The sequence below is a fragment of the Littorina saxatilis genome, linkage group LG1, assembly GCF_037325665.1.
Source record: "Littorina saxatilis isolate snail1 linkage group LG1, US_GU_Lsax_2.0, whole genome shotgun sequence".
Lineage (NCBI taxonomy): Eukaryota > Metazoa > Mollusca > Gastropoda > Littorinimorpha > Littorinidae > Littorina > Littorina saxatilis.
The window spans coordinates 29,158,514-29,184,828 of NC_090245.1; the positions used below are offsets into that span (position 1 = coordinate 29,158,514).

At 39.7% G+C, this 26,315-nt stretch overlaps 2 protein-coding genes across 2 annotated transcripts in view; one reads left to right on the top strand and one right to left on the bottom strand.

Annotated features, from left to right (window-relative positions):
• Positions 1–669: 669 nt before the first annotated feature.
• Positions 670–4,312, bottom strand: LOC138966502 (cilia- and flagella-associated protein 90-like). The gene is made up of 3 exons (XM_070338773.1): positions 4,128–4,312; positions 3,288–3,416; positions 670–2,210 (listed from the first exon to the last, which is right to left on the bottom strand). Exons 1-3 carry the CDS (start codon positions 4,275–4,277, stop codon positions 2,061–2,063), a joined length of 429 nt encoding a protein of 142 aa, XP_070194874.1. The 5' UTR covers positions 4,278–4,312; the 3' UTR covers positions 670–2,060.
• A 136-nt stretch (positions 4,313–4,448) lies between these two features.
• Positions 4,449–26,315, top strand: part of LOC138966514 (RING finger and SPRY domain-containing protein 1-like) — a 52,554-nt gene continuing 30,687 nt past the window's right edge. The window contains exons 1-11 of the mRNA XM_070338781.1: positions 4,449–4,583; positions 5,984–6,668; positions 7,619–7,784; positions 10,062–10,188; positions 11,664–11,722; positions 12,120–12,186; positions 16,277–16,417; positions 17,224–17,234; positions 18,257–18,361; positions 19,480–19,623; positions 21,496–21,607. Of these exons, the coding sequence (XP_070194882.1) occupies positions 6,412–6,668; positions 7,619–7,784; positions 10,062–10,188; positions 11,664–11,722; positions 12,120–12,186; positions 16,277–16,417; positions 17,224–17,234; positions 18,257–18,361; positions 19,480–19,623; positions 21,496–21,607 (1,189 nt within the window). The 5' untranslated portion in view covers positions 4,449–4,583; positions 5,984–6,411. The remainder of the gene's footprint in view (positions 4,584–5,983; positions 6,669–7,618; positions 7,785–10,061; positions 10,189–11,663; positions 11,723–12,119; positions 12,187–16,276; positions 16,418–17,223; positions 17,235–18,256; positions 18,362–19,479; positions 19,624–21,495; positions 21,608–26,315) is intronic.

The following is a 26,315-nucleotide window of genomic DNA, read 5'->3' on the forward strand; positions in this document are numbered from 1 at the left end:
GTTCAGGCTTTTATAAACGATATAAGTGTTCATCCACTTGGTCACACACCAAAAATCAAGAGCTTGGTTGCGCCATGTGGAGAGTGGCAATTTTCTGATCCATTGATTTTGTAAGTGACTCATGTCCTCTGCAAAATTAATTCGGCCCAAAAAATCCTCTGCACCCAGGCTGTTAATCTTTGGTATGCATTCAAGTCAAATGAAACTCTTACCATGTTATTAAAAGCCCAGAGATGACCCAAGTTGGTGTACATGATCTCTTAGTACTTGCGCAACCAGCTTGATGTATTTTTGTGTGGTGAAAAAATAAGCCCTAAAAAGCCCTTGAATCTGTCTGCATAATTCTAAGTTTTTGATTTATACCCTTGACCTTTGGTTAAATGTCGCTCCACAAAGGTTTAAGTTTACATGTACTATCAAACACAATGGCAAAGAAAAATTTCAGGGGATGGGGTAAAGATCAAACTCAAAACATGAAGCCAGATGGGAAGAGCAAAGAACACGCCTGCATCTTCTACAGTGGAGCTATATATATTTCTGTGTGCATGTAAAGATGTGCCTTTTTTTATGCAAATCAACAATCATGGCGTTCTTTACAAAAAAATCTGTTTGAAAAGTTTGGTAACTTCTGAACAGTACAACATGAAGGAAAAAATCTACACACACAAATACATGTATTAGTAATGCTGATTTTAATCATATAACATTCCAAAAAAGTACCGGTAATGGATTCACATATTTACAAACCTGTATTCATAGACTAAATGGACACATTACAGACAAAACATACTATCACAGTTTTAGGCACATTATGAATAAATGTATGCAGTCAGAAAAACAAATCTGATAGATCATGTACAAATTTGCTCTGTTGGACATACAACAAGTCGCGTAAAGCGAAAATACAATATTTAGTCAAGTAGCTGTCGAACTCACAGAATGAAACTGAACGCAACGCAACGCAGCAAGACCGTATACTCGTAGCATCGTCAGTCCACCGCTCATGGGAAAGGCAGTGAAATTGACAAGAAGAGCGGGGTAGTAGTTGCGCTAAGAAGGATAGCACGCTTTTCTGTACCTCTCTTTGTTTTAACTTTCTGAGCGTGTTTTTAATCCAAACATATCATATCTATATGTTTTTGGAATCAGGAATCGACAAGGAATAAGATGAAAGTGTTTTTAAATTGATTTGGAACATTTAATTTTGATAATAATTTTTATATATTTAATTTTAAGAGCTTGTTTTTAATCCGAATATAACATATTTATATGTTTTTGGAATCAGCAAATGATGGAAAATAAGATAAACGTAAATTTGGATCGTTTTATAAATTTTTATTTTTTTTTACAATTTTCCGATTTTTAATGACCAAAGTCATTAATTAATTTTTAAGCCACCAAGCTGAAATGCAATACCGAACCCCGGGCTTCGTCGAAGAATACTTGACCAAAATTTGAACCAATTTGGTTGAAAAATGAGGGCGTGACAGTGCCGCCTCAACTTTCACGAAAAGCCGGATATGACGTCATCAAAGACATTTATCAAAAAAATGAAAAAAACGTATGGGGATTTCATACCCAGGAACTCTCATGTCAAATTTCATAAAGATCGGTCCAGTAGTTTAGTCTGAATCGCTCTACACACACACACACACAGACACACAGACACACAGACACACACACGCACATACACCACGACCCTCGTTTCGATTCCCCTCGATGTTAAAATATTTAGTCAAAACTTGACTAAATATAAAAACACAACCAAAACGCTGAATCTATAAAATAATGTTTTTTTATATCTGCATTAACAGAACATTCAACAATATCTTCATATGTGTTTAGTCAAATGGGTTGTTGAAATCATTTTGCTGATATCATTTAATTTACATGGGCTACGAACCTAGGACAGTTCTCAGGTCTAGTCGGTAAAACTAACGACATTTGAACAAAATTTCATTTCAATAAACCGGTAACCCATTTGCACACATGACTGTAATTACACCAGTTGGGGAAACAATCAAATGTCCAGCGCGTGAAGCATTTCCAAAGAACAACTCCTAGCTCATTGGTTCAATTCCATTTCTGCGGTAGAATTCTGAGCGAACATATCCAATGCGGACATGGAGGCGGTCTGGTTTGTCGTACTCATTTTGCAGTCTGTGGCCAAATTCAGATGAAGACAAGGTAGGTACTGGTTTTAGTACTTCCTGCATTGAGAATAAAATGAAACAGATGATTATCAATAGCAGGCATGAGCAAGATCGGTCGCCCACTCGCCACAGGCGACCAGAAATGAGTGGGCGAGTAGAAAGTCTTATAATGATCGCCCACTTGGCGAGTGAAAATTTTGGGTCTGTGGTATTATCATTTTCCGAGCGACGATTGTCTGTTGTGAAGCACCAAAAAATGGGTAAACTCAAACAAAAAGGTCGAAGACACCGAGGGGGGACACGCTATGCACCAGCTAACGCAAGACCAGCGTGCTCGTGTCGCTCAACTGATCCGATTGGTACTGGCGTTTGCAAAAAAACAGCTCGTCTTTCACCACGTTTGAATGGATGAAATCGTTTTGTTCTTTGGTAACTCATTTTTGTGGGCGAGTGAATTTGTTTGTGGGCTGGTCAATTTTGAAACTTACTAGCCCACAAGGCGAGTGAAAATTTTGGAACTTGCTCATGCCTGAATAGGTGTATACCATTTGTAATCATACCCTGCCAAATCGGTAGGTTCAAACTATTTAATTGCTATTATGATTAAATAAACATTTATCTAAAAACACACTTTAGAACAATAAAATCCTTACATATCATAACAAATGTTAAAGTTTTATCAAAGAAAATGCTCAATTTGTGCTTAGGCCTAACTTATTATTTTGTTAACTTCTTTTCTTTATAAAAAAAAATGATGTGAAAAACACAGTCACACATACATTAAGGAGACAGGATGTAGTGGCTGTAAATTTACTATATTGAAGCGCTTAAAAATGTTTTAACAAAGTTACCTACTTACTCTTTTTTTTCTCAACTGGTGTTAACCATCACTATTTGTTTTCCTGGCCATATATGTCTTTTCTGTCACCACAGCTTGTTCTAAATAACTCCTTCCATCACATAACCTGCTTTTATACAAAGTTTCAATCCCTTTTTGGGAATGGATTTCTTGCACACACACACACACACACACACACACACACAAACCTTCTTACTTCTACTCTCCACCCTCAAATAAAGAAGGTATTAAATGACCCAAAATCATACCAGTATATCATCACAAGTAATACATACCTCATTATTGACACAGAGCCCTCTTAATTTCGCGTGCTCTCTGTCATCACGGTGCAGTTTGTTGTTGTACCCTATTTCTTTGCGAAACAGTCTGTCGTACGTGTCGTACGTGTCATGGCCTTTTCTCTCCTGTTATAAAACAAGTTCTCAGTTAATAAAATTCAACCTAAAAATGAACTGAAAAATTGATCAAGTTATAAATTTGTCACAATGGTAGGAAAACTCAGCATAAACCGCTCAATACACTTTCAAGTTTTGCACTGAAAACTGCTTGGTATTTCAACTAGTGATTTGAAATATCGTTGTTTATAATTGTGCGCTGCGTACGTCCTAGGACGATCTCAATTGAGTTAAATTTGTAGAGAACATAAATTGTCTCCAGTGCTTGTCAAGTAAGTTTTTGAACGTGTTTAGTGTTCCTGCTGACACAATGTTGGGTGGCAAATTGTTTAGTTTTGTTTAGATTCTGCAGGTTCTCAGTTAAACTTGAAACGTCTGAACAATCGGTTATCTTTTTTCTTTTCTTTTTTTACAGTCACAGCAATTTACCTGGTGGAAAGATCATAGGTCTCAAGTTATATGTTACTCATACTTTCTCTGAGTTAAGAGTGTGAAACTAAAGCAAAATGCAACCTACCATGTGTCCTTTGATGAACATGCAATAACGCTACTGAACATGTAAACAAAACTGAAACGCAAAGATAGTCTTTTGAAAACAAATCAACTTAAATATTTTTATTATTTTTATTAAACGCTTGACATTAGGAACGCTTTTTATGACTGTATCCAATGACAACAATAGAGCACTTGCTGCTCTCTCTCTCGATTAACGCTCGTTACCTTCTTTGCTGAATTGAACACTGTCCTTTCTGCTGGTTCGTTCCTCTGTGTAGGAATGAAAGAAAAGGACGATATTTCGCACGGTCTTCCGTACAATGTATAATTGTCAGCAACAGTTTCCACGTTCAGAACGTGCTCCTTGGCCGCCATTTTTGTTGTTGCGTTCTCTAATGGAGGACCTGTTGGTTGCCAAGAAGATGGAATAAAAACTATATCAAAACGGGCTCCTTCATAGAATTATTTCACAATATTTTGGATAAAAGATCAAGTATGATAAAGCAGAGAACATATGTTTGCAAAATACTAGTTAATTATGCCGATTTTCAAGGGTTACCCATCATGCTTTATAGCAATGGCGGATTTCATGTCGGCTGCTAGACTGAAATCATTACACTATGGATGCTAGCATGGTGATAGCAAATAACTGTGCTTATTAATCTCTGTTGGGCTTCCCCGGTGAGTACTTCAAAGCCTCAATGATTGTTATTGTTAATTCTGGCTCAAGATTCCGAGATCATAGGTCAGACGAACAAAATGACACTTTCATCAGCTGTCTCATTTTGATCCCCGGCCTCTCTGTTGTATCGGCTGTGTTTGGTGATTTAAAACACTAAAAAAAAAAAAGTCTGTCTGGATCATCATTACATAACACTGGAACCAATCGGTCTGACAGCGTGTTTCATTTTGGGTCATATTTCTGGAAATCACCCCAGACACAGATCCATAGCATCTGCTGTGCTGTTTGTGATGTTTTGACATAGGAAAAACAGGGAAAAACTGTTCCTCATTTCTTCCTAATCCTATTTTTGTCGATGATTGTTTACGCTCTTATAAGGGGTGGATCAAAGTATTGACGTGTTCAAGACTTATAAAAGCTGCATAGAACCTTTATTTGGTCATTTCGTTCTGACATGTATGCCTTTATATCTCGTCGGTTTAGGCTATGTGATACATCCCGTTTAAAGCATACGTACGGAGTAGCTAGGAGGATCGAGGGGCTAGGTAGATTTGGATAAAAAGATTGATGGTTCACCGTTCTATGTTTTCTTTTTTAATCATCAACACAATTCGACCGCTTTCTATCTATCAGTTGTTGTTGTTCCCTCTTTTTTTTCTCAGGAAACAACAGTTATATTATATGTTCATTTTCAGAACAGTGGGGGAGTTTAGGCCTAAAAAAAAAATAGGTGTGGTTACGGTAACCCGACCTACCCTATTTTTAGGGGCCGATCCTATAACTTTTTATTACATTTGTCAAAAAAAAAAAAACACAAAAAAAAACCGAGTGCAAAAAACGCAATGAAAGCGAAAGCGCCCGTGTCGCACACTTATTTCCCTGTCAAGTAGGTTTAATTTGTACACATTAGAAAAAAAAGTAAAAAAAAAAAAAAAGTGATTGCCTACCTACCTACCCTATTTTTTTTGGCTATGTTACCGTAACCACACCTATTTTTTTTTTTTGCCTTATTTGTTGTTCATTTATTTGTTCAGGTCAGTTTTGGTTCCAGAACTGTTTATTTGTAGGCAGTGGTGGATAACCGACGAGTCGGTTCTGAAGCCTCCAGACTTGGGGACCGACACTCTCCAGAAGCTACCTTTACTTTTTGAGGACCGATTCGTTCATTTTATTAAAAGATTTTCTTTTAAGTTCAATTCTAAGAACTTTGTCTTTGGTCTTTGATGTATTAATTTATTAGAGAAAGATTAGTATTGCTGTTTCAGTGAAAAGATGTCAGCATTCTGTAAACCTCCCTGAGGTGGAGTGGGCCTTTAAGTAAGTGTATAAGTAAGTGTGTCATAAATATAGTGTGATTATCGCTTTGCGGCAAGTTAAAATCGCTTTTTTTTTATTGCAGGTTCTTACAGGAAATTGTCCTCTCTTCAGGTTTCAGGGTGTTTACATAACTCCAGGTGCTTCTTTTTGAAGTTGCCAGTTGACCGGAAAGCCTGAATTTGTAAATGTGTGCTTGAACATCATTTAAGACTCAACAGCAGAAAAAGGTGAAAAAGAAGGCTGCCTTTACCAAGGTCTGTCATAGTGTTGTGCACTGGCTTGTGATCCCAGAAACAGGCAACTGTGAAAAGCATTATGAAAACCAGAAGAGCAACCTGTGCTAATAACGGATAAAAAAGACAAGAGAGGGATGAAAATGTTACTGTGGAACAAGCTCTCAAAGAACCAAGCAAACAACAATGCTGCACAGTAGTAAACTGGTCAGAGTACAGGCAGAACAGTCGCTGGTCTGAAGAACCCTCTTGGATCGGGAAAACCTTCACCATCAAAATGGGTTCTTGTCTGTGTGTGGATAAGAGCCAGGAGTCTCCTATTGTGTCGGCTAACCCGGTGGGAGTCGAACCTGAGCCAGCCCCTCCTCCTGGACACCATGGTAGCCACAGGCACCACAGTGCCAACGGACACTCTTCTCATAGCGAACGTCACAGGCATGGATCTGGTTCTCGGCGGAGTCGGGAACCTAAGGAAAAAGACATTGACAAACTTGTGTTAGAAACGCTGTCGCTCATTAGAACACTAGTTGACAAGTAAGTACAATCATATCATGATAATTCTTTGTTTCTCTCTCTTCTTCTCTCCCTCTCTGTTTCTCTCTGTTTCTCTCTCTCTCTCTCTCTCTCTCTCTCTCTCTCTCTCTCTCTCTCTCTCTCGCTCGCTCGCTCGCTCTCTCTCTTCTAAGTGCTGTAGTCTGGATTATTTTGGATTGGATACTGATACATGTTCACACGTCTAAACACTCCACTGGCTGCCATTGGTTTTAAAAGGTGATGCAAAGATCATTTGTACATTTCTGTTTGTTGGTTTGTTGTACCTGGTGTGGGGAAATAAATGATGAAGTTGTTTCTTTAACAGATTGACCTGTATGATTTTTGTAAATTAATGTAGACATTTTAATGAAAGACCTTTTATGTGTTTTGTTTTGCTGAAAAATTAATGTTTATTTGAGTCTGTCTGCCTGTTTCCGCATGTGGCTGTCTGTGTGTATCTTGTGTCATTGCTCGCACTTAAACTTCAGAATACAGAAGATGACTTTCAAGTTGACTAGAAGGAAGCACTCTACCTAATCAAAAGACTCAAATTAAACGGACCAGTCATGTTTTCAGTAACCAAAAGCCATTTTGTCAGTTTCTATGTCTGGTGTCAATGATTACACAAAAGTAGAGTGGTACCTCACGGACCATCCAAAAGTGTCCCTGCATTGCAGGTGGCCTGTCATGAGAGAGATACTTTGCTTAACTTATTAGACAAAAGGACAATACAAATTGGGATGTGTCCTTTCATCGCAGGGACCTGGCTTGACAGGTACAGTGGACCCCCCTTTTAAGACTTTACTTTTTCTGATTTTGTTAGATAAATTATGTAGGCCTTAAAATGGGGGTTCAACTGTATCGCTGTTTAGAAAAAAAGTACCACTGTCAGCATTGGTAGAACACAGTTATCAAAATACTCAAGTGAAATGTATTAGCCCTGTTTTTAGTGACCAAGAGCCGCCCCTGGCCATGGTGATTCTCCACAAGGTAGCTGACTGCGATACAGGATGGCTGAACGTCGTGAAGTCCTTGATTCGCGTCATCCCTCTCGAGGACCCTCTGGGCCCAGCGGTCATTGCGTTGCTCCTCGATGAGTGTCCTTTACCCACAAGGGTAGGTGGTTCAATCACAATATGATGAAAGTTGCTTGTTCATTTCAATGCTTGTTATTCTCTCAGGTGCCTGGAGACTGTTTCGGCATAACGCTCACCTACTCTATTACACATGTTGTATGCATTTAGAGCGCTTACTTCGCTTTGTTTCTCAGATAAATCACAATATCGTTGCTGTAATTCACAAACTTCATATCTCAATTTTTGCCGTTTTGAGAAAAACAAAAAAACTGTTTAAAAAAAAACACCACTTCAAATATAACTTCAATTCATGGGTTAATATTTTCTTTGAAACAGTGCAATACCAAACTGATAGGTTTGTGTGTAAATTAGGATATTGAAAAGGGGCAATGAAATTGTTTGGTTTTTTTAGTGCGGATATTCTCTATTATCCCAATGCTGGAAAATTCGGGTCGCTTCCTCCCAATGGAAAGCTAGCAGCAACAAGAGTCGCGCTACCCAGGTGTCTGCGTGTTTAGGTGTTATCAGCCACCTGCACTTATGGCAGAATGACCGAGGTCTTTTACGTGCCACTGTGGTGACACGGGGGTGGAACATGGATACCGTCTCTGAGTCTGCACATAAAGTTGACCTGTGTCCGTCCCTGCGGGGATTCGAACCTGCGACCTTAGGATCACAAGTCCAGTGCTCTACCAACTGAGCTACCCGGCCCCCCTGGGCCTAAATCTGTTAATGAATTTATTTGTGAGGAAGTAGAGGCTCTGCTTATTGATCCATGCATATGGTCTGTTCTGCGCTGTGTTCATGCTGACAAAAGTGACAGAAGAAAACATCGGTAGTTAAATGTAGCACACAAAAATCAAGAAGGAAGGAAAGAAAGAGGATATCTTATACCTGGACAGTTTTTATATTTAGTCAAGTTTTGACTAAATATTTTAACATCGAGGGGGAATCGAAACGAGGGTCGTGGTGTATGTGCGTGTGTGTGTGCGTGTGTGTGTCTGTGTGTGTGTGTGTGTGTGTAGAGCGATTCAGACTAAACTACTGGACCGATCTTTATGAAATTTGACATGAGAGTTCCTGGGTATGAAATCCCCGAACGTTTTTTTCATTTTTTTGATAAATGTCTTTGATGACGTCACATCCGGCTTTTCGTGAAAGTTGAGGCGGCACTGTCACGCCCTCATTTTTCAACCAAATTGGTTGAAATTTTGGTCAAGTACTCTTCGACGAAGCCCGGGGTTCGGTATTGCATTTCAGCTTGGTGGCTTAAAAATTAATTAATGACTTTGGTCATTAAAAATCTGAAAATTGTAAAAAAAAATAAAAATTTATAAAACGATCCAAATTTACGTTTATCTTATTCTCCATCATTTGCTGATTCCAAAAACATATAAATATGTTATATTCGGATTAAAAACAAGCTCTGAAAATTAGATATATAAAAATTATTATCAACATTTTTTTTCGAAATCAATTTAAAAACACTTTCATCTTATTCCTTGTCGGTTCCTGATTCCAAAAATATATAGATATGATATGTTTGGATTAAAAACACGCTCAGAAAGTTAAAACAAAGAGAGGTACAGAAAAGCGTGCTATCCTTCTCACCGCAACGAATACCCCGCTCTTCTTGTCAATTCCACGTGCACTGCCTTTGCCACGGGCGGTGGAGTGACGATGCTACGAGTATACGGTCTTGCTGCGTTGCGTTGCGTTCAGTTTCATTCTGTGAGTTCGACAGCTACTTGACTAAATATTGTATTTTCGCCTTACGCGACTTGTTTTTCCTCATGTTGTTTCATTGTTTTGGCTTTGTGTGCAGCTATTAGCTGTTTTTAATGTAGGCAGCCCTGAGTTATAAACTACTTCCTTTTTTTTGACAACATTCAACAAAGGGAAATGACATTCTTGCAACTTTTTATGATAAAGAAATCAAATCTAGATCAGGAAGATAGTAGCAGGGCCAAGTAATTGTAATAACAAGGATCAGTATCGGCCGATATCTGCTTGTTCCATTTTATTTTGATTGTCTGCCTTACTCAATCTCTGGGCTGCTGTCTTGGGTGTAATGTGTGCTTTTTAAAAAAATCCAGTTTTTCTTGAATAAAAAAAGAAGAGGGGGGTGGGGGGGACCTCCTTTTATAGTCTTCAGCGGGTCACCTCTGAGATGCAGATAGCAGTAGCAAGAAATGAGGTTAAAAAAATGGCGTTATAGTCTAAACAATTATGATACTACATATGTACAAAGACATGCAACATAATTTTTTTGTTAACAGAGTTAGTAATGATATGTTTGATATGTGTTGATTTGCAGGAGGCTCTATTAGAACTGCGGAAACACCTCAACTTATCTCAGGTCGATTCTACCCGCACCTACTGCAAGCCCTGTCAGCAGCGAAACATCTGTGTTGTGCTAGGCTGTTTGGCAGAAAAAATGGCAGGTAAGTGCACTGCTGTCTTCCTGAATTATATCTCTATTTCTATTTTAATTTTATTCTATTATGTCTTTATCTTGCTATTAAGAACAGTCCTTCCCGTGTGAACAATTCAGATCACCATCTCGAATCTAGTCAGGTTTTTGCATGGGATAAGACAGCCCCTACACTTAGACAAAAATCAACAGCAGAGTGGGCATTTTTTTTTGGAATTCATTTCTGAAAATCCACCTGTGGCTTTTTAAGAAGAAAAATATGATGAAAAGAGATTGCCACTGTGCACAGAAGACAGTTATGCTTGTGAGTTTTGGTGCGTGTCACAGTGGAAGGTTGATCTTATCCCCTGTAAAAGCCTAACCAGATTTGAGATAGGGAGCTGAAGTGTTTATTGTGGATCAGAAGAATAGTACCTTAGTAATAGTATAGAGTCTGGGGATGTGAGATGTGCATGATGTGTTGTTTGAATCTGACAGTGATTTTATGATTTTTGTATACATGTATTGTTGTCACGCGCTTTGAACTTCTGATAAGGCGCTTTATAAATGCCCGTTATTATTATTATTATTATTATTATTATTATCCCCCCTTTTAAAGGTGGTCGTCTACATTTTTGCTTTTTTTCAATAATCTTATGGTTAGATTTCGCTAAAAAGTTATGTCAAATGATGAATGAACCATGGGGCAAAAAGGTATAGAAAAAAAAATATATGTAAAAAAAAATTTATTTTTGGGTAGCGTGACTCACGCTTCCAATATTTTGTTTTCTGTTTGCTGAGAACATGTGCTTTGCCTAAAAATACTGACCAATCAAATTCATGTCACTATGCTTATAGCCACGCCCAAACAAGTGCAGCAACAGTTTGACTCTGGAGCGCTGTCCACGCTTTTTTTTAAACGCAAGAAATGCTCGGGATTTGAGAGGAGTTTTGCGCTTGGCATTTTCCAAATAAGGATATCCTACTATGAGTACTACGCTGGAATACTACAATGAATTTTCAAACGGCTACACTGGCTTCGTCTTTCCTGATCGAAAGGGGGTGTATTGTTGATATTTGTAGGTAATAAACTCTGCATTTTAATGGTCAAATGGCGATTTTGGTATAAAAATGTAGACAAGGACCTTTAAAAAACCCAATTTCAGCAGCAGCTAAGTGGGAATGAAATCAAGTAAATGATACATAGATGTGAATTGAGGTGAATAGTAGCTAGAAAGTCAAGGTAAAAGATGGAATGTAGTAAATTTTAAAATCATTGTCTGGAGGAATGTTTACAGCAGACTGGAAATAAAAGACAATGGAAACGTCTGGCTCTGACTGCAAAATCTTCCAGTCTAGTTACTGAATCCTAGGTTCAGTTTATATTTCAGTCATTTCACTGCATTTAGCTACATAGCTGGTTTGCAGGTTTGTACGAGAGAACAGAATAGAGGTAAGTCTGATTTATTTTGTGGATTAATTGATTTTTGTGTGTGTTTTTTGCAGGACCCAGCAGTGTTTCATTAATGTCATCAGATGTTCTTCATTTCCTCATCAGTCATCTGGTAAATATTTAACGTGTGTGTGCATGCGGGTGTATGTATGTATTTGGCGAATGTGTGCGTGCAGGTTTATGTGTGTGTGCAGGTGAATGTGTGTGGGTATGTACATATGTGTCTACATGTGTTGCTTTGTGCATGCCTCAGTGTGTGTGTGTGTGTGTGTGTGTGTGTGTGTGTGTGTGTGTGCACAAGCATATGCACATGCCTGCATGTTTGAGCATATGGTCGTCACACAGTACTTGTCCTGTTATTCTGAATGCTTTAAAACAGTTATGATACACACGGTTTGTTCCCTGAATTTGTTAGTATGACAACTTTCATGATAATGCTGATATTTAGTGACTGGTTGTACAGATTTATTACATGCAGGTATTGAATTATTTATTTTGATTTGTTGCAGAGTCCAAACAATCATCCTGTGGTCATTTTGCATTCCATGATCGCTTTGGAGAAGTTTGCACAAACAAGTAAGGAAAAGCTCTTTTCTTCCTAGAAAGACATTGGATGCCATGATAGGATGGTTGACCGCAATTTTATTTTTTAATTTTCTTTCTGTACTGTGGTGTTAAAAGGTTGGTAAATATTGTATATTATATATATATATACAGAGCAACAAAAGAAACGCGAAAAAATTCGTCATTTGTTTGATTGACAAAATCTCCAATAATTAAAGAGTTAGAATTATTAAACCACAAAAGTTTAATGAAGGCATGTTTGACCTTGCTTTTGTGTGATTATTTTGATGCTGTGACTGTTTTAACACACGGGACAAGCAGGTTTATCGTTAAACACATAATGCGCGCTCGCAGCACGTGCAAGTAGAGCAGAAGAAATCTGATGTGTGAGATGTGTTCACCAATGCATTAGCAATCAAAAGAGACCATGGCACACTTGCTGCCAGTCTCACTTTTGAAACAGCCAGGATGCCAAGATTGACACCACCAAAATGCCATATCGATTTAAAGCTGGGGGTGGTCCAGAAGCGCTGGCATGTGCTTTAAACGTGCGTATTCCAACAGTTTATCACCTTCTGCAATGTTCTGGTGACATTGGAAGCACTACAGTTATGCAACGCGGTGGATTTTTCGCATTACCCCAATAAGACAAGATCGCAATTTCCTGCCACAACGTCTTCGACATCGATTCAATTCAGCCGCTGACACTACCAGGAACATCATTGGAAGCAACCAGTGTCCGATCAGTGGCCAGAGAGCGCGATGAAGGCTGACTGAGCGAGACCTCCAAAACTTCATTAACGTTAAACCTACTAGTCCCGTGTATTAAAACAGTCGCAGCATCAAAATAATCACGCAACAGCTAGGTCAAACATGCCTTCGTCACAATTGTGTGGTTTGATAATTCTAACTCCATAATTCTTTGAGATTTTTTCAATCAAACATTGCAGATTTTTTCGCGTTTCTTTTGTTACTCGGTATATATATATATACTAGAGGAATACCCGGCTTCGCCGGGGTGAATCGCGAGACAGAGACAGACAGCGTGGCGGTTCATCACAATCACCTCTGCAAGCGAAGTCCTGTCAAACGGGATTGAGAATTTTAGAGCTTATTTCTTAGCCCTATATTATCTGTTGTGGCTTCTCAAATGCCAGAACATACAGACAGACAAAAGCCGCTAGACCCCATCACAAACAGAACTCTACAATCAACAGGTTTTTTCCCACACACACACACACAAACACACACACAGAGAAGCCGTATATATATATATATGTATATCTATATCTATAAATATATAGAGATAGGTGAGAGTGTATTTTTCGCGTGGCTATAAATTGATTCGACCTTTTCACTTTGACAGTAAGAACAACTTACGGGTGCAAGGGAAGCGTTCTGGACAGCGCAGTGACATTCTAAAAATAGTCACTCTCAGAAACGGGAATTTGGGGTGAACGGCGCGACAGAGACAGACAGCGTGGCGGTTCACCATAATCACCTTTGAAAGGCGAAGTCCTGTCAAACGGGATTGAGAATTTTAGAGCTTATTTCTTAGCCCTATATTATCTGCTGTGGCTTCTCACATGCCAGAACATACAGACAGACAAAAGCCGCTAGACCCCATCACAAACAGAACTCTATAATACATAGGTTTTTGCCTACACACACACACAAACACACACACACACACAGAGAAGCCGTATATATATATGCATATCTGTATCTATAAATATATAGAGATAGGTGAGAGTGTATTTTTCGCGTGGCTATAAATTGATTCGACCTTTTCACTTTGACAGTAAGAACAACTTACGGGTGCAAGGGAAGCGTTCTGGACAGCGCAGTGACATTCTAAAAATAAATAGTAACTTACAACTGAACGGGAAAGCCACACGAAGGAAGGGAGATAAACGCCAAACACTGGAGAAGATAAGGAAGAGTTACTTATAATGGTGAAATGAACACAAAAACGAACATGAGTTTAGCGCTGCGCGCTGAGAGCACGTGTTGAAATATCTCATCGATGATATTGTGTCCGGGGTGTAGCTGAATACGGTGTCCAAATTTGAAAAAGAACCACCGAGAACTTTGGCGTTGTGATGTGGTGTAGCGGCTATGGTGTGTCGGTATGGGGGCCCGGGTAAGCTGAGGTGGAACCAAAATAGCTGAGGTGGAACCAAAATCGGTTCCGCGCTGCGCGCTGAGAGCACGTGTTGAAATATCTCATCGACCAGGTTGTGTCCAGGGTGTACCTGAATATGATCACCAAATTTGAAACAGATCCATCGAGAACCTTGGCCGCGCATCGCGCACAGACACACAGACACACAGACACACAGACACACAGACACTAGTCGTATATATATATATATATATAGAACTAGATGAATACCCGCTTCGCCGGGTACGGCTTCGCCGGGAAGAAGTCGAGCCGAATTCCTGGCTGCGTCGGGGACCCGGCTTTGCCAGGTGTACACCGGCTTTGCCGGCGCACCGCACGAAGGAAGGGAGATAAACGCGCAAAACACTGGAGAAAAGTAATACCCGGCTTCGCCGGAACAGTGACCTTCTAAAAATAGTATAACGGGAATATGGATTGAGCGTTGTCGACAGTGACCTTCTAAAAATAGAAACGGGAATATGGATTGACGCCACATGAAGGAAGGGAGATAAACGCTGAAAACACTGGAGAAGATAAGGAAGAGTTACTGGGAATGGATCCAGAGAAAAACCAAAATCGATTCAGCGCTGCGCGCTGAGAGCACGTGTTGAAATATCTCATCGAGCAGGTTGTGTCCTGGGTCTACCTGAATATGCCCACCAAATTTAAAAGAGATCCATCGAGAACTTTCGCCGTGCATCGCTGACACACACTCATGCACACACACACACACCCACACACATACTCACACTCACACACACACACACAAGTCGTATATACAGTGGAACCCCTCTCTAAGACCCCCCTCTCTAAGGACTACCCCGCCACAACGACCCTTTTTTTTTTAACCGATGTGTTTCCTTATATAGTTGTCACCAGTGTAGCGACCACCCCGCTGTAACGTCTAAGGACCGAACTAACAGCTTGTGCAACGACATTGTCAGACAAAGCCAAGACTCTCAGTCAGCGTAACCCATCACTGACAAAAGGCACTAAACCGCTGAGAGGTGTGATGGTTGGGTGGGCTGAGTAAACATCACAAACCAATCATCGAGATCAAAGGCAGGTCCATTGTGATAGCTGGGTGGCCTTCTTTATAGGCACTGACCTTCTTCCCAGGGGTCATTGACCCAGTTTTAGCTAGGAGAGGTGGTTCCCCTTTCATATCTGAGAGAGGAAACACTTCCTGCACCCGGGTCAGTGACCGAGTTTAACCTATGGAGACACCTATGGCGGGTCTCTTTGATGTCTTAAGAGGAAACTTGGCCAGGGTACTGAGATCCGAGTGCACCAGAACTGGTGGACACCATCCACAATGTCAAACATGAAATCGAAGCAGTTTGCTTGAGAAAACGGTCGTCAGCAACTCAAACTTCTCTGTTTTCTTTTTTTAAGAAAATCTGAGGTGACTTTCTTTGTGGCCCCCTGACCCCGCCCCCTCCCTCTGTAAGGACCCCCCTCCATAAGGGCCGATTTTTGTCAACATTTTCAAGGTCGCTAGAGAGGGGTTCCACTGTATATATAGAACTTAGAAGGTGTGAATTAATGAGGGAGACCACTGTTGATTTGTATTATTCCCCTTTAGATGTTTTTATTTTTTTTATTTGATGTATTGATAGAATGGTTGAGCTTATTTTCTTTTCTTTTTTATGCTGATCCTGTCTGATTAAAAAGTAGGAAAATAGTGTATGTACAAAGGTGTATATTAATGATGGAGACCACTGTTTTTCAATTTTATCTCCCTTTGGTTGCTGTGCCCCTTCTCTGCATCATTACAGAAATTTCTGCTTAGAAACTTACTTACCGGTAGTTACTTCTCAATATGTATCAGGTAATAACAAAAAGGCAACAAATGCACGGACATGTTTTTGTAAAATATTTGCTTGTTTGCTTGTATGGCTGTTCCCTATGTAGATCTTGTGCGTGTTAATTTTACAGGTGAGAACAAAGTGACCGTGGCACAGTCATTACAAAAGACGCAATCTCATCCACTGATTGCGCTGCAGGAGTGGGGGAACCATTCGAACTTCACCAAGCGAGAGGTTGGCTTTTGTGCCCGCTGGTGCCTTGACAACTTGTGTAAGTGTTGTTTTCACTTTCGTTCAGCTAACATCTGCAGAATTTTCAAACAGTCTTTCAGAAGGTTTTTTCCTTAGAAATTGTGTTTGGTTTAAAAATGTTTCTGACTTCCTTCTCCAAAGCATATTCTGTCAGGAATGATCTTCGCTTTGTCATTTTGTTCTATTGTTTAGAAAAGCATTTTGTTTGATGTAAACGATGAAAAGAGATCATAATTTATGTGTAAACCTTTTGAATTTATCTATTTGTCTCACTTTTGGTGATAATGATGGAATAAATATGTAAGGAGCAGGGGAAAAAACATGCACAGCATATTAAGTATTGCTATGACCCTGACTTTTTCTTTTATTACCATGACTTTCACAAACAGATTTTGCCCAAAGAAATCACTATTGTACAGGTTATCACTAGCACATGTAAACAGCAACTTGCACACCTGCTTGTGCACAGAAATGCAAAGCGTTTCTTTCGTATTATCCCATTCTCAACACATGTTTTAATTCTCACAGGAATACAAAGCTCTTCTTTCGAAGTAGCCCGTTATCAATTCATGTTTTAATTCTCACAGTAATGCAAAGCTCTTCTTTCAAAGTGGCCCGTTGTCAATTCATGTTTTAATTCTCACAGGAATGCAAAGCTCTTCTTTCGAAGTAGCCCGTTATCAATTCATGTTTTAATTCTCACAGTAACGCAAAGCTCTTCTTTCAAAGTAGTCCGTTGTCAATATTTGTTTTAATTCTGTTGAGCTTATTTTCCTTTGTGCATGGGCTGCTGTCATGAACAACTTTCCATCTTCCACCTTGTAGTTGTCATAGAGGTAAGTGCGTGATTGAGACTGATTGAAACTAGCAAGCAAGTGTATTGGTGTGTTTTTACAAAGATATGAGAATCCATGGTGCGTTTTCTGGTGCTGGTTCTGTATGGTAATGTGTATATGTGTGTTTAAGCGTGTGTGTGTGTGTGTGTGTGTGTGTGTGTGTGTGTGCTTCCTTGCTAAAAAAAATGTGCCCCTGTCAGTACATATCTGTGTATTTTTTAACCCTTTCGCTGCCAATCAAAACTTGCGTATGTGCATTCCTGACTGCCAGGGAATATTGGAGTTCGGGGTGTAATAATTCACAAAAAATTCTAGCTCCAAACTGGCAGTAGGTAGGTAAGTAAAACTTATGTTATTTTTAAGGGAAATTGAACCAAGAATCTGTTTTTAGTGTCTAATCATGGAAATAATAATTAGTTTGGCTTATAATGATGTTTAAATATGAACTTTTGAAAAATCAGTCCGGCGCATCTTCCGGTGCCTGTGGATCAAACACAGGTAGCTGTTTTGCTTGCTCCAAGAAAGGATTATAATCACTATCATCTACCTGTTTCCAACGAATCGTCCGAAAGAAGATCTCCCCCTTCCCCTGTCAGTATCCATAATCATTTGCACCGCCTGTAGCGTCAGTCTGGCTTTGTTTTTCCCTACTAGGGCCCTGTCGACTGTCACCGTCAGCCATTTTGACGAGTCGAGATTTCTCTCCCCTACCCTGTCACCAAGGCCGAAAATAGCCTTCAGGCGCAAAACCGCGTCACCATTTATGTTTATTCATGAGAATGAGGTATCCTACCAAGCCATTGGCTGCTATTTGTGTGTCAGCAGTGACGTAGAATTTCTGGAAAATCCCGGAACGAAGAAGACGGGTTTACCCGTCCTAAGGCGCTGCGGCTGCACAAGCGCATGACGGGTATACCCGTCCCAAGGCAGTCAAGTGGTTAAGTACACGTCTTTGTACATTTTGTAAGCATTTGTGTTTTGCCATGCATTTATACCTGCAAGTTCTTGTCTGTTTATTTCAGGGTCGGCCATATACATATGAGCAGCTGGACCTATCAGGGTTGAACGTTATGTTGAACAGTAACGACGTCAGTGAATATCTCAAGATCTCTGCTGATGGCTTGCAGGTACGTTGATAAAAAAATCATTATAGGTGAAGATACTAACAACTGCAGGACCAAAGAAATTATATGAAAAGTGAGCTGACCTGAGATCAATGACGATCCCCCGAAATGTGCGTAAGGCTTCCTAAAAGGAGGGGTAAAAATGGTTATACACGTACAAAACGACCTGTGCAACAAATATGGGTTTATGTGGGAGTATCAGCCCATGAATGAAGAAGAAGAAGAAGGAGAAGGAGAAGGAGCAGGAGGAGGAGAAGAAGAAGAAGAAAAAATCATTGAAGATAGAAAAAGGAGTGACTGCAGGTTCAAAGTAATGAAACAAAACCTAACGTTAAAAACCATGTGGTCAAAATGAAGAAACGGGTATAGAGGCAGTGTAGACTAAATGGCATTCACCCATGTGAGATTAATTGTGTTCACTCTAGCTATGTACATGTAATCAGTTTTTAAGTGATTTCTCTTATGAGAGAAGCAGCAGACACTTAGTCAGTAAGACTTCTTCTGCCTCTTCTTCTTTAATTAGTGCGAGTCAGGGAAGCTAAACTACTTGAAGTCAGAACTTTACGTAGCCCAAATTATCTCCCCTCAGCTATGTGCTTTAAAAAGGGAAGAAAATATTTAATTCCAGTTTGCGTTTGCCTCTAAGGTCTAAGGTTAAGCTATCAACAAGTTTTGACTTCAGCATTGCTTTTCTGCATGTAAAAATGCAACTACCAGGACTCTAGTTTGAAGGTAATGTTTCGCTAGTGCACAATGTATGGATAACAAAAGAGTCAAGTAAAACTTGTGCAGAATACATTCACAGTCATGATTTGTTGTTCTCTATGTTTAAACATGGAACTCAAGAGAAACCAGTGTCAGAATGCAGCCATAGCCATTATTTGTTACAGTGGAGCCCCCATTTTACGACCTCTAAAAGTCTTAGAAAATCAGGTCTTAAAAAGGAGGGAGTCTTAAAATGGGGGTTAATAATTTAAAGGGGTAATGAACATAAAATCTGAAAAAATAGGATCTTAAAAGTGAAATAGTCTTGAATTGGAGGGGGGTTTTCTTCTTCTTCTTCTTCAGCGTTCGACGAAAGGGGGTTTTCAATACATATCTTTGTTATATGTCCTCTACAGGCAAGGTGTGATGCATCCTCATTTGAGAGTGTGCGATGCACGTTCCAAGTGGATGCAGGGATTTGGTACTACGAGGTGTTGATCATCACCGATGGAGTCATGCAGATCGGCTGGGCCACCAAGGACAGCAAATTTCTAAACCACGTGAGTGCTTAATTTTAAGAGTGTGTGTGTGTGTGTGTGTGTGTGTGTGTGTGTGTGTGTGTGTGTGTGTGTGTTTGAACTGTTTATTTTTTTGTTATATGGTAGCTTGTGCAGATGTGCATGCCAGTATGTGCATATATTTTTATAAATTCATATCAACCATTCGGTAACAAATGAACAGACATGTGACATTATTTGTCTGTCTGTCTGTCTGTCTGTCTGTCTTGTCTGTCTGTTGTTACTGCATCAATGTGTGTCTGTCTGGTTTAAACAGTGTTTATTCAACAATTCATAGATAATTCAACATAATACATGTTAAGGATCAACAACAAGCTCAAGCTTATGTGTCTGTCTAGCTATATAGTAGCTCTACATCTGTAATCGAATGTGTCTGCCTTCAACTCCGTACATTATTATACCAGACCTGTTTACACTACACATTGAGCGTAGTAAACTACGAATTTGAATAATATACTACGCAACTACGCAAGTCTGTCGTTTTCTACGCAAACGGTATTTAAAAAATATTTTTTTTTCTTTTTTCTTTTTCGTCTTTACACCTGTTCCTTGTCCCGTTGTGCTCTCACACCGCCCCGTCCCTGCACGCAAACGGTATTGTTTCGGCTACGCATATCACAATCCGTAATTTTCTTCATCTCCCTTGACCGATCCATTTTCCAATCCATGTTTTCGGCCAGCAGTCGTTTGCTGCGTGCAGCGCGTAAAGCGCCCACGGGCGTTGCGTTGTAGCTTGTTAATGCCGAATAGGCTTCTCCAAGCAAATGCCGGGCACAACTGAAAGCGTTACTGCCAAACCATGCGGGCGTTTCGACACAATGGCTGAACGCAGAGCACACGAAAGTGAAGATGAGAACTGTGAAGAAAATGACTCCGAAAGGCCACCAACCAAAAAGAAAAAGACGAGCAATGCGCCGAACCAAGTCTTTCTGCCAAAATATCATCAGGACTACCCATGCCTTGTCTTCGCGGAAAAGAAAACATCATGCTCATTGCACTGTCTGCAATTCCCATTTTTCCGTCAGTCAATCAATACATGTGGTAAAAAGTAGCAATCATTGTTCTTGTTGTTGTGATAGGTCGACGAGAAATTCTACACATTCAATTACAAAACTACACATTTGCCTCATTTTGCTCCCAGAAAATACACATGCAATGTTTTAGGGGTAAACAGGTCTGTTATACTAGCAAGTGTGCCTGTTTGCCTGTAGCTTCCCTTACATTTGTTGAGGTTTGTTTGGGGCCTGGTAGCTAAGTTGGTAGAGCACTGGACTTGTTATCTGTGGGTCTTGGGTTTGAATCCAGGCCGGGACGGACACTGTCATTTTTTGTGTGCAGACTCAGAGACTATTTCCATGTGTGCTGCGTGTACATTTAAAACAAACAAAAAACTTCCCCATTCATTATTTGTCCGGAGAAGTTGGCCAGTGTCTATTACCTCCCTTCTCTTACAATACAGTGTTCTAGATGGTCGAACGTGTAGCAAAGACCTGTACGGGTACGTACGTGTAGATATTGCGTCACCCGTTACTCTCTTTTTTCTCCAATGTTCCAAATGCATACATTGTTTTGCTCCCACCAAGACTACAGATCTTGGCAAACGTGTGACTTTAAAACTAGATTTGATGACGTTTCCGTACACGTCTTGAAAAGTGCTGATCTAGATCTTGCTAATGTCTTCTCTTGCCAGACGAAATGGTGGCATTGTAAACTTGCCTTTACCCAGATAATGGGTTAACATAAAAAACAAACACTAAACGCTTATTATATAAATGTGACTTTACTGGCAGTCTATGTTTGATCAAGAAACTCTTGTTTACTCTGTATCAAGACAATTCTTTGTTGTAATTGCAGGATGGGTGTGGTATCGGGGATGATGAATTCTCCATGGCGTATGATGGATGTCGGCAGTTGATATGGTACCAGGCTCAGAGCGAATCACACACACATCCCTGCTGGAAACCAGGTCCATCTTTCTTTCTTGTTAATTGTCTCTTTTTGATTGTTTGCTTGTTTGCATGGTACAGGGGAGCCCCATTCCAAGGCTTCCTGATTTAAGACTTCCCTCATGTAAGACCGTACTTTTTAGACTTCCCTCATGTAAGACCGTACTTTTTAGACTTCCCTCATGTAGAACTGTACCCACAGAATACGCGCGATATAAGCCTCATATTGATTTAAGAGCTGATTTTCTCAGATTTCTTGAGGTCTTGTCAGAGGGGTTCCACAGTAGTGCAAGTGTATGTATCTATCTGTTTGTTAGTAGTGCAAGTGTATGTATCTATCTGTTTGTTAGTAGTGCAAGTGTATGTATCTATCTGATTGTTAGTAGTGCAAGTGTATGTATCTATCTGTTTGTTAGTAGTGCAAGTGTATGTATCTATCTGTTTGTTAGTACAGTAGTGCAAGTGTATGTATCTATCTGTTTGTTAGTACAGTAGTGCAAGTGTATGTATCTATCTGTTTGTTAGTAGTGCAAGTGTATGTATCTATCTGTTTGTTAGTACAGTAGTGCAAGTGTATGTATCTATCTGTTTGTTAGTAGTGCAAGTGTATGTATCTATCTGTTTGTTAGTACAGTAGTGCAAGTGTATGTATCTATCTGTTTGTTAGTACAGTAGTGCAAGTGTATGTATCTATCTGTTTGTTAGTACAGTAGTGCAAGTGTATGTATCTATCTGTTTGTTAGTACAGTAGTGCAAGTGTATGTATCTATCTGTTTGTTAGAACGTCTGTCTTTCATTCAATACTTCCGGCAGTAGATATTTCTGTCACTTCATGTATTTTTACATTAATTTTAGTCAAGTTTTGACTAAATGTTTTAACGTAGAGGGGGGAATCGAGACGAGGGTGTGGTGTATGTGTGTGTGTGTGTGTAGAGCGATTTAGAGAAAACTACTAGACCGATCTTCATGAAATTTTACATGGGAGTTCCTGGGTATGATATCCCCAGACGTTTTTTTCATTTTTTTGATAAATAATAAGCATCCGATCGGAAATTTCGTTTACGTTTGTAGCTACTCGGAAATAGCCTTCGGGATTGAAAGCCCGTAACTGACGTGTGAAAAACAATTTTGAGGACCGATCTTTATGAAATTTTACATGAGAGTTCCTGGGTATGATATCCCCAGACATTTTTTTCATTTTTTTGATAAATGTCTTTGATGACGTCATATCCGGCTTTTAGTGAAAGTTGAGGCGGCACTGTCACGCTCTCAATTTTCAACCAAATTGGTTGAAATTTTGGTCAAGTAATCTTCGATGAAGCCCGGACTTTGGTATTGCATATCAGCTTGGAGGCTTAAAATTTAATTAATGAGTTTGCTCATTAAAGTTGTCATTAAAATCGATTCAAACAGATTTAAAATTGATTGCATCGTATTCTTCATCACATTCTGAATCTAAAAATACATACATATGACATGTTTACTCTTAAAATGTGATCACAATTTACGAAAATAGAATAATTAGTCTTAGGATTAAAATGTAAAAAATCGATCCAAAAATGATGTCATCTTATTCGTGATCATTTCCTGATTCCAAAAACATATAGATATGATAGGTTGTATTCAAAACAAGCTCAGAAAGTTAACAAGAATACAGAAAAGCGCGCTTTTCTGCTTAGCGCAATACGCTACCGCGCTAATCTGGCGTGTCAATATCACTACGTTTTGCACGTGGAAGGTGAGCGATTTCCTTCACGCGGGGATTGACGAAGCTGTACTGTCTTTATGAATAAATACAGTGCGTTCAGTTTCATCCCGTGAGTTCGACAGCTTGACTAAATGTAGTAATTTCGCCTTACGCGACTTGTTGAGAATGTGTTGCACGCAAGACATCACGACAAACGCTCGTGTTATCATTTTTTTGCTTTAAGGTCGACTTGCGTACCCGCTCTTTCGCTATCCTCAATTAAAATTCATCTTGGAAGTTCGGTTTTATTGCGCTTATAATTAAGAAGCTTAAACTAAGACAACAAATAGTTAGTTTTCCCATTAAACTCGATAAGGTAGTGACATTTTGTGTTGAATGCAAGATTATGGAGTCGCACGCAAGATCTCAAAAAATGTTGACGACATAATTTCAACACTTGGTAGCGCATTCGTGGTTCGTGATTTCTTCACAAATTTTGAACACAGAATGTGTCACGTGGTTCCCTAGATGAAGTAGATCCTTGTACATGTAAATTTTGTTTTTAACTTGAAATAACCGTTAATTACCGAACATTATGTCGCACGCAAGATATGACGACATTTTCAGGTCGTTTTCAAAAATGCTGTTTAAAAGTTCTGCAGTCTTTGCTGGATTACTTAAAAGACAGCAGTTTGATACACCGTTATCGCTTGACATGTCGACGTCAATTCCAGAGTTTAAAAAAAAGAGCTTTAGTAAATATCTGCGATTGAAAAATGTATGCCGTGATGACGACGTGATAACATTAAAATTCGGTTATCGAAAAAAAATAATTCTGTCTAGATTTAGATTTGACGTTTGGTCTCGTCTGTTAAGCGATGATTAAGGCTTTCAATCAAACCAAATGCAAGGCATTTGTGCTTCTTGTTATTTTTTTCTTTTGTTTTGCAAGTCATAACCCCAGGGAAAGGAGATTTTAAATATTTTTAAAAAAACCACACACAAACCAACAAGCAAACAAACAAAAACTTGAATAAGGAAAGAAAAGTGTGTGAAAATATTAGTGAAGATTTTTATTACAGCTGGAGAGGAACAGGGAGGGAAATCCCAACATTCCTTTTACCCTTGTTAAGTGTTTCTTGTATAGAATATAGTCAATGTTTGTAAAGATTTTAGTCAAGCAGTATGTAAGAAATGTTAGTCCTTTGTACTGGAAACTTGCATTCTCCCAGTAAGGTCATATATTGTACTACGTTGCAAGCCCCATGAGCAATTTTTGAGTCACTTGAGAAAAAGTGACTCTATGTAATCGGTCAGTGTTAGTCTGTCCGGCCGGCCGTCCGGCCGGCCGGCCGTCCGTAGACACCACCTTAACGTTGGACTTTTCTCGGAAACTATCAAAGCGATCGGGCTCATATTTTGTTTAGTCGTGACCTCCAATGACCTCTACACTTTAACGATGGTTTCGTTGACCTTTGACCTTTTTCAAGGTCACAGGTCAGCGTCAAAGGAAAAATTAGACATTTTATATCTTTGACAAAGTTCATCGGATGTGATTGAAACTTTGTAGGATTATTCTTTACATCAAAGTATTTACATCTGTAGCCTTTTACGAACGTTATCAGAAAAACAAGGGAGATAACTAGCCTTTTCTGTTCGGCAACACACAACTTAACGTTGGGCTTTTCTCGGAAACTATAAAAGTGACCGGGCTCAAATTTTATGTGAACGTGACTCATTGTGTTGTGAATAGCAATTTCTTCCTGTCCATCTGATGCCTCATATAATATTCAGAACTGCGAAAGTGACTCGATCGAGCGTTTGCTCTTCTTGTTTGATTAGTGCTTTTGTGAACAAGAAACAATTAACAAGTGGCTCTATCCCATCTCCCCCCTTTCCCCTATCCCATCTCCCCCCTTTCCCCGTCGCGATATAACCTTGAATGGTTGAAAACGACGTTAAACACCAAATAAAGAAAAGAAAATTCAATTCTGAGCTGTATTCAGCCGAGTTAAATAACGACAGGCTGCAACTTTTGACAGAGAGGTGTCAAAGATGAGGCAACTGTTTATCACACTTCTTCTCCCTGTTCCCATTCAGCCTCCTCCTCTCCCCCTCACCGGCATTCCACCCACCCGTGACTGAATAGCACTTGAGATCAAGGATGATAGTGATTGAACGCAGTGGGGAAGGGAGAGACGGGGTGGGTGTGGAGGAGAAAAGTGGTTCGAAAAACTGAAGGGTAGTGTGAGTCGCTAAATTATGCAGTGGGGTTTGGAGGCAGGAGAACTTTAGGTGAGGGGAGCGTGTTATAACCACAAGTTTTTAATAGTAATTCCAGGGGGTTGGGAGTGGATGGTGGTCGAGAACATATGGATGGGGAATTTGAGGCGGGAACTCTCGAGGAGGCGGGATGGGGTGCACACCGCGAGTTCAAGGTTGGAGGAGGAGAGGCGAATACCACGTGTCCTTGATCGTAACTTTTTTTTTTAGGTAAGAAGCAAGTAAGTTTGAGAGGGGGGTGGGGGGGGGGCTGCCATATTAAGATGAACACAAGAAAGGCCAGCCACCATGCAACACTTTCCCCCTTCCCCACCACCCGTCTTCACACTCAAAATAGTGTCATGTGATCATTGTTTGCACGCTTCGTCCGCGTGTGGTTAATCCGATTACGCGCTTGTCGAGCCAGGTTGATGTAATATTGCCAGTACGAATTAACTTCATAGACTGTATGCTCACTGCTTCGAGACAAGAACTAATTAAATGCAGGAATTGCATGCAGCTCACGATTGTTTTGAGAGACAAGCGTTCTTTTATTTGATCAAAGAATGATCATGTTTCAACAAGTGTTGAGAGGATTGGTTACCCTAGATAAGCGAAATAAAATGTTTACCAGCGTATTTTGCAACATACAAGTGCAGCCGCACCAGTTTTTCCGTTACGGTGACATTTAGTTCAAGTTTTCATTTGTCTCATTCAGTCGATTCCAGAGTTTAAAAAATTGTGCCAATAGTGGGGGTGGGGTGGGAGAGAGAGAGGAA

Coding starts and splice junctions, on each gene's coding strand:
- LOC138966502 (XM_070338773.1), bottom strand. CDS start 4,277: ATGGCGGCCAAGGAGCACGTTCTGAACGTGGAAACTGTTGCTGACAAT. Junction 3,417..4,127: donor TGTTCAATTCAGCAAAGAAG/GTAACGAGCGTT, acceptor GTTTTATAACAG/GAGAGAAAAGGCCATGACAC. Junction 2,211..3,287: donor GGCTCTGTGTCAATAATGAG/GTATGTATTACT, acceptor TTCTCAATGCAG/GAAGTACTAAAACCAGTACC.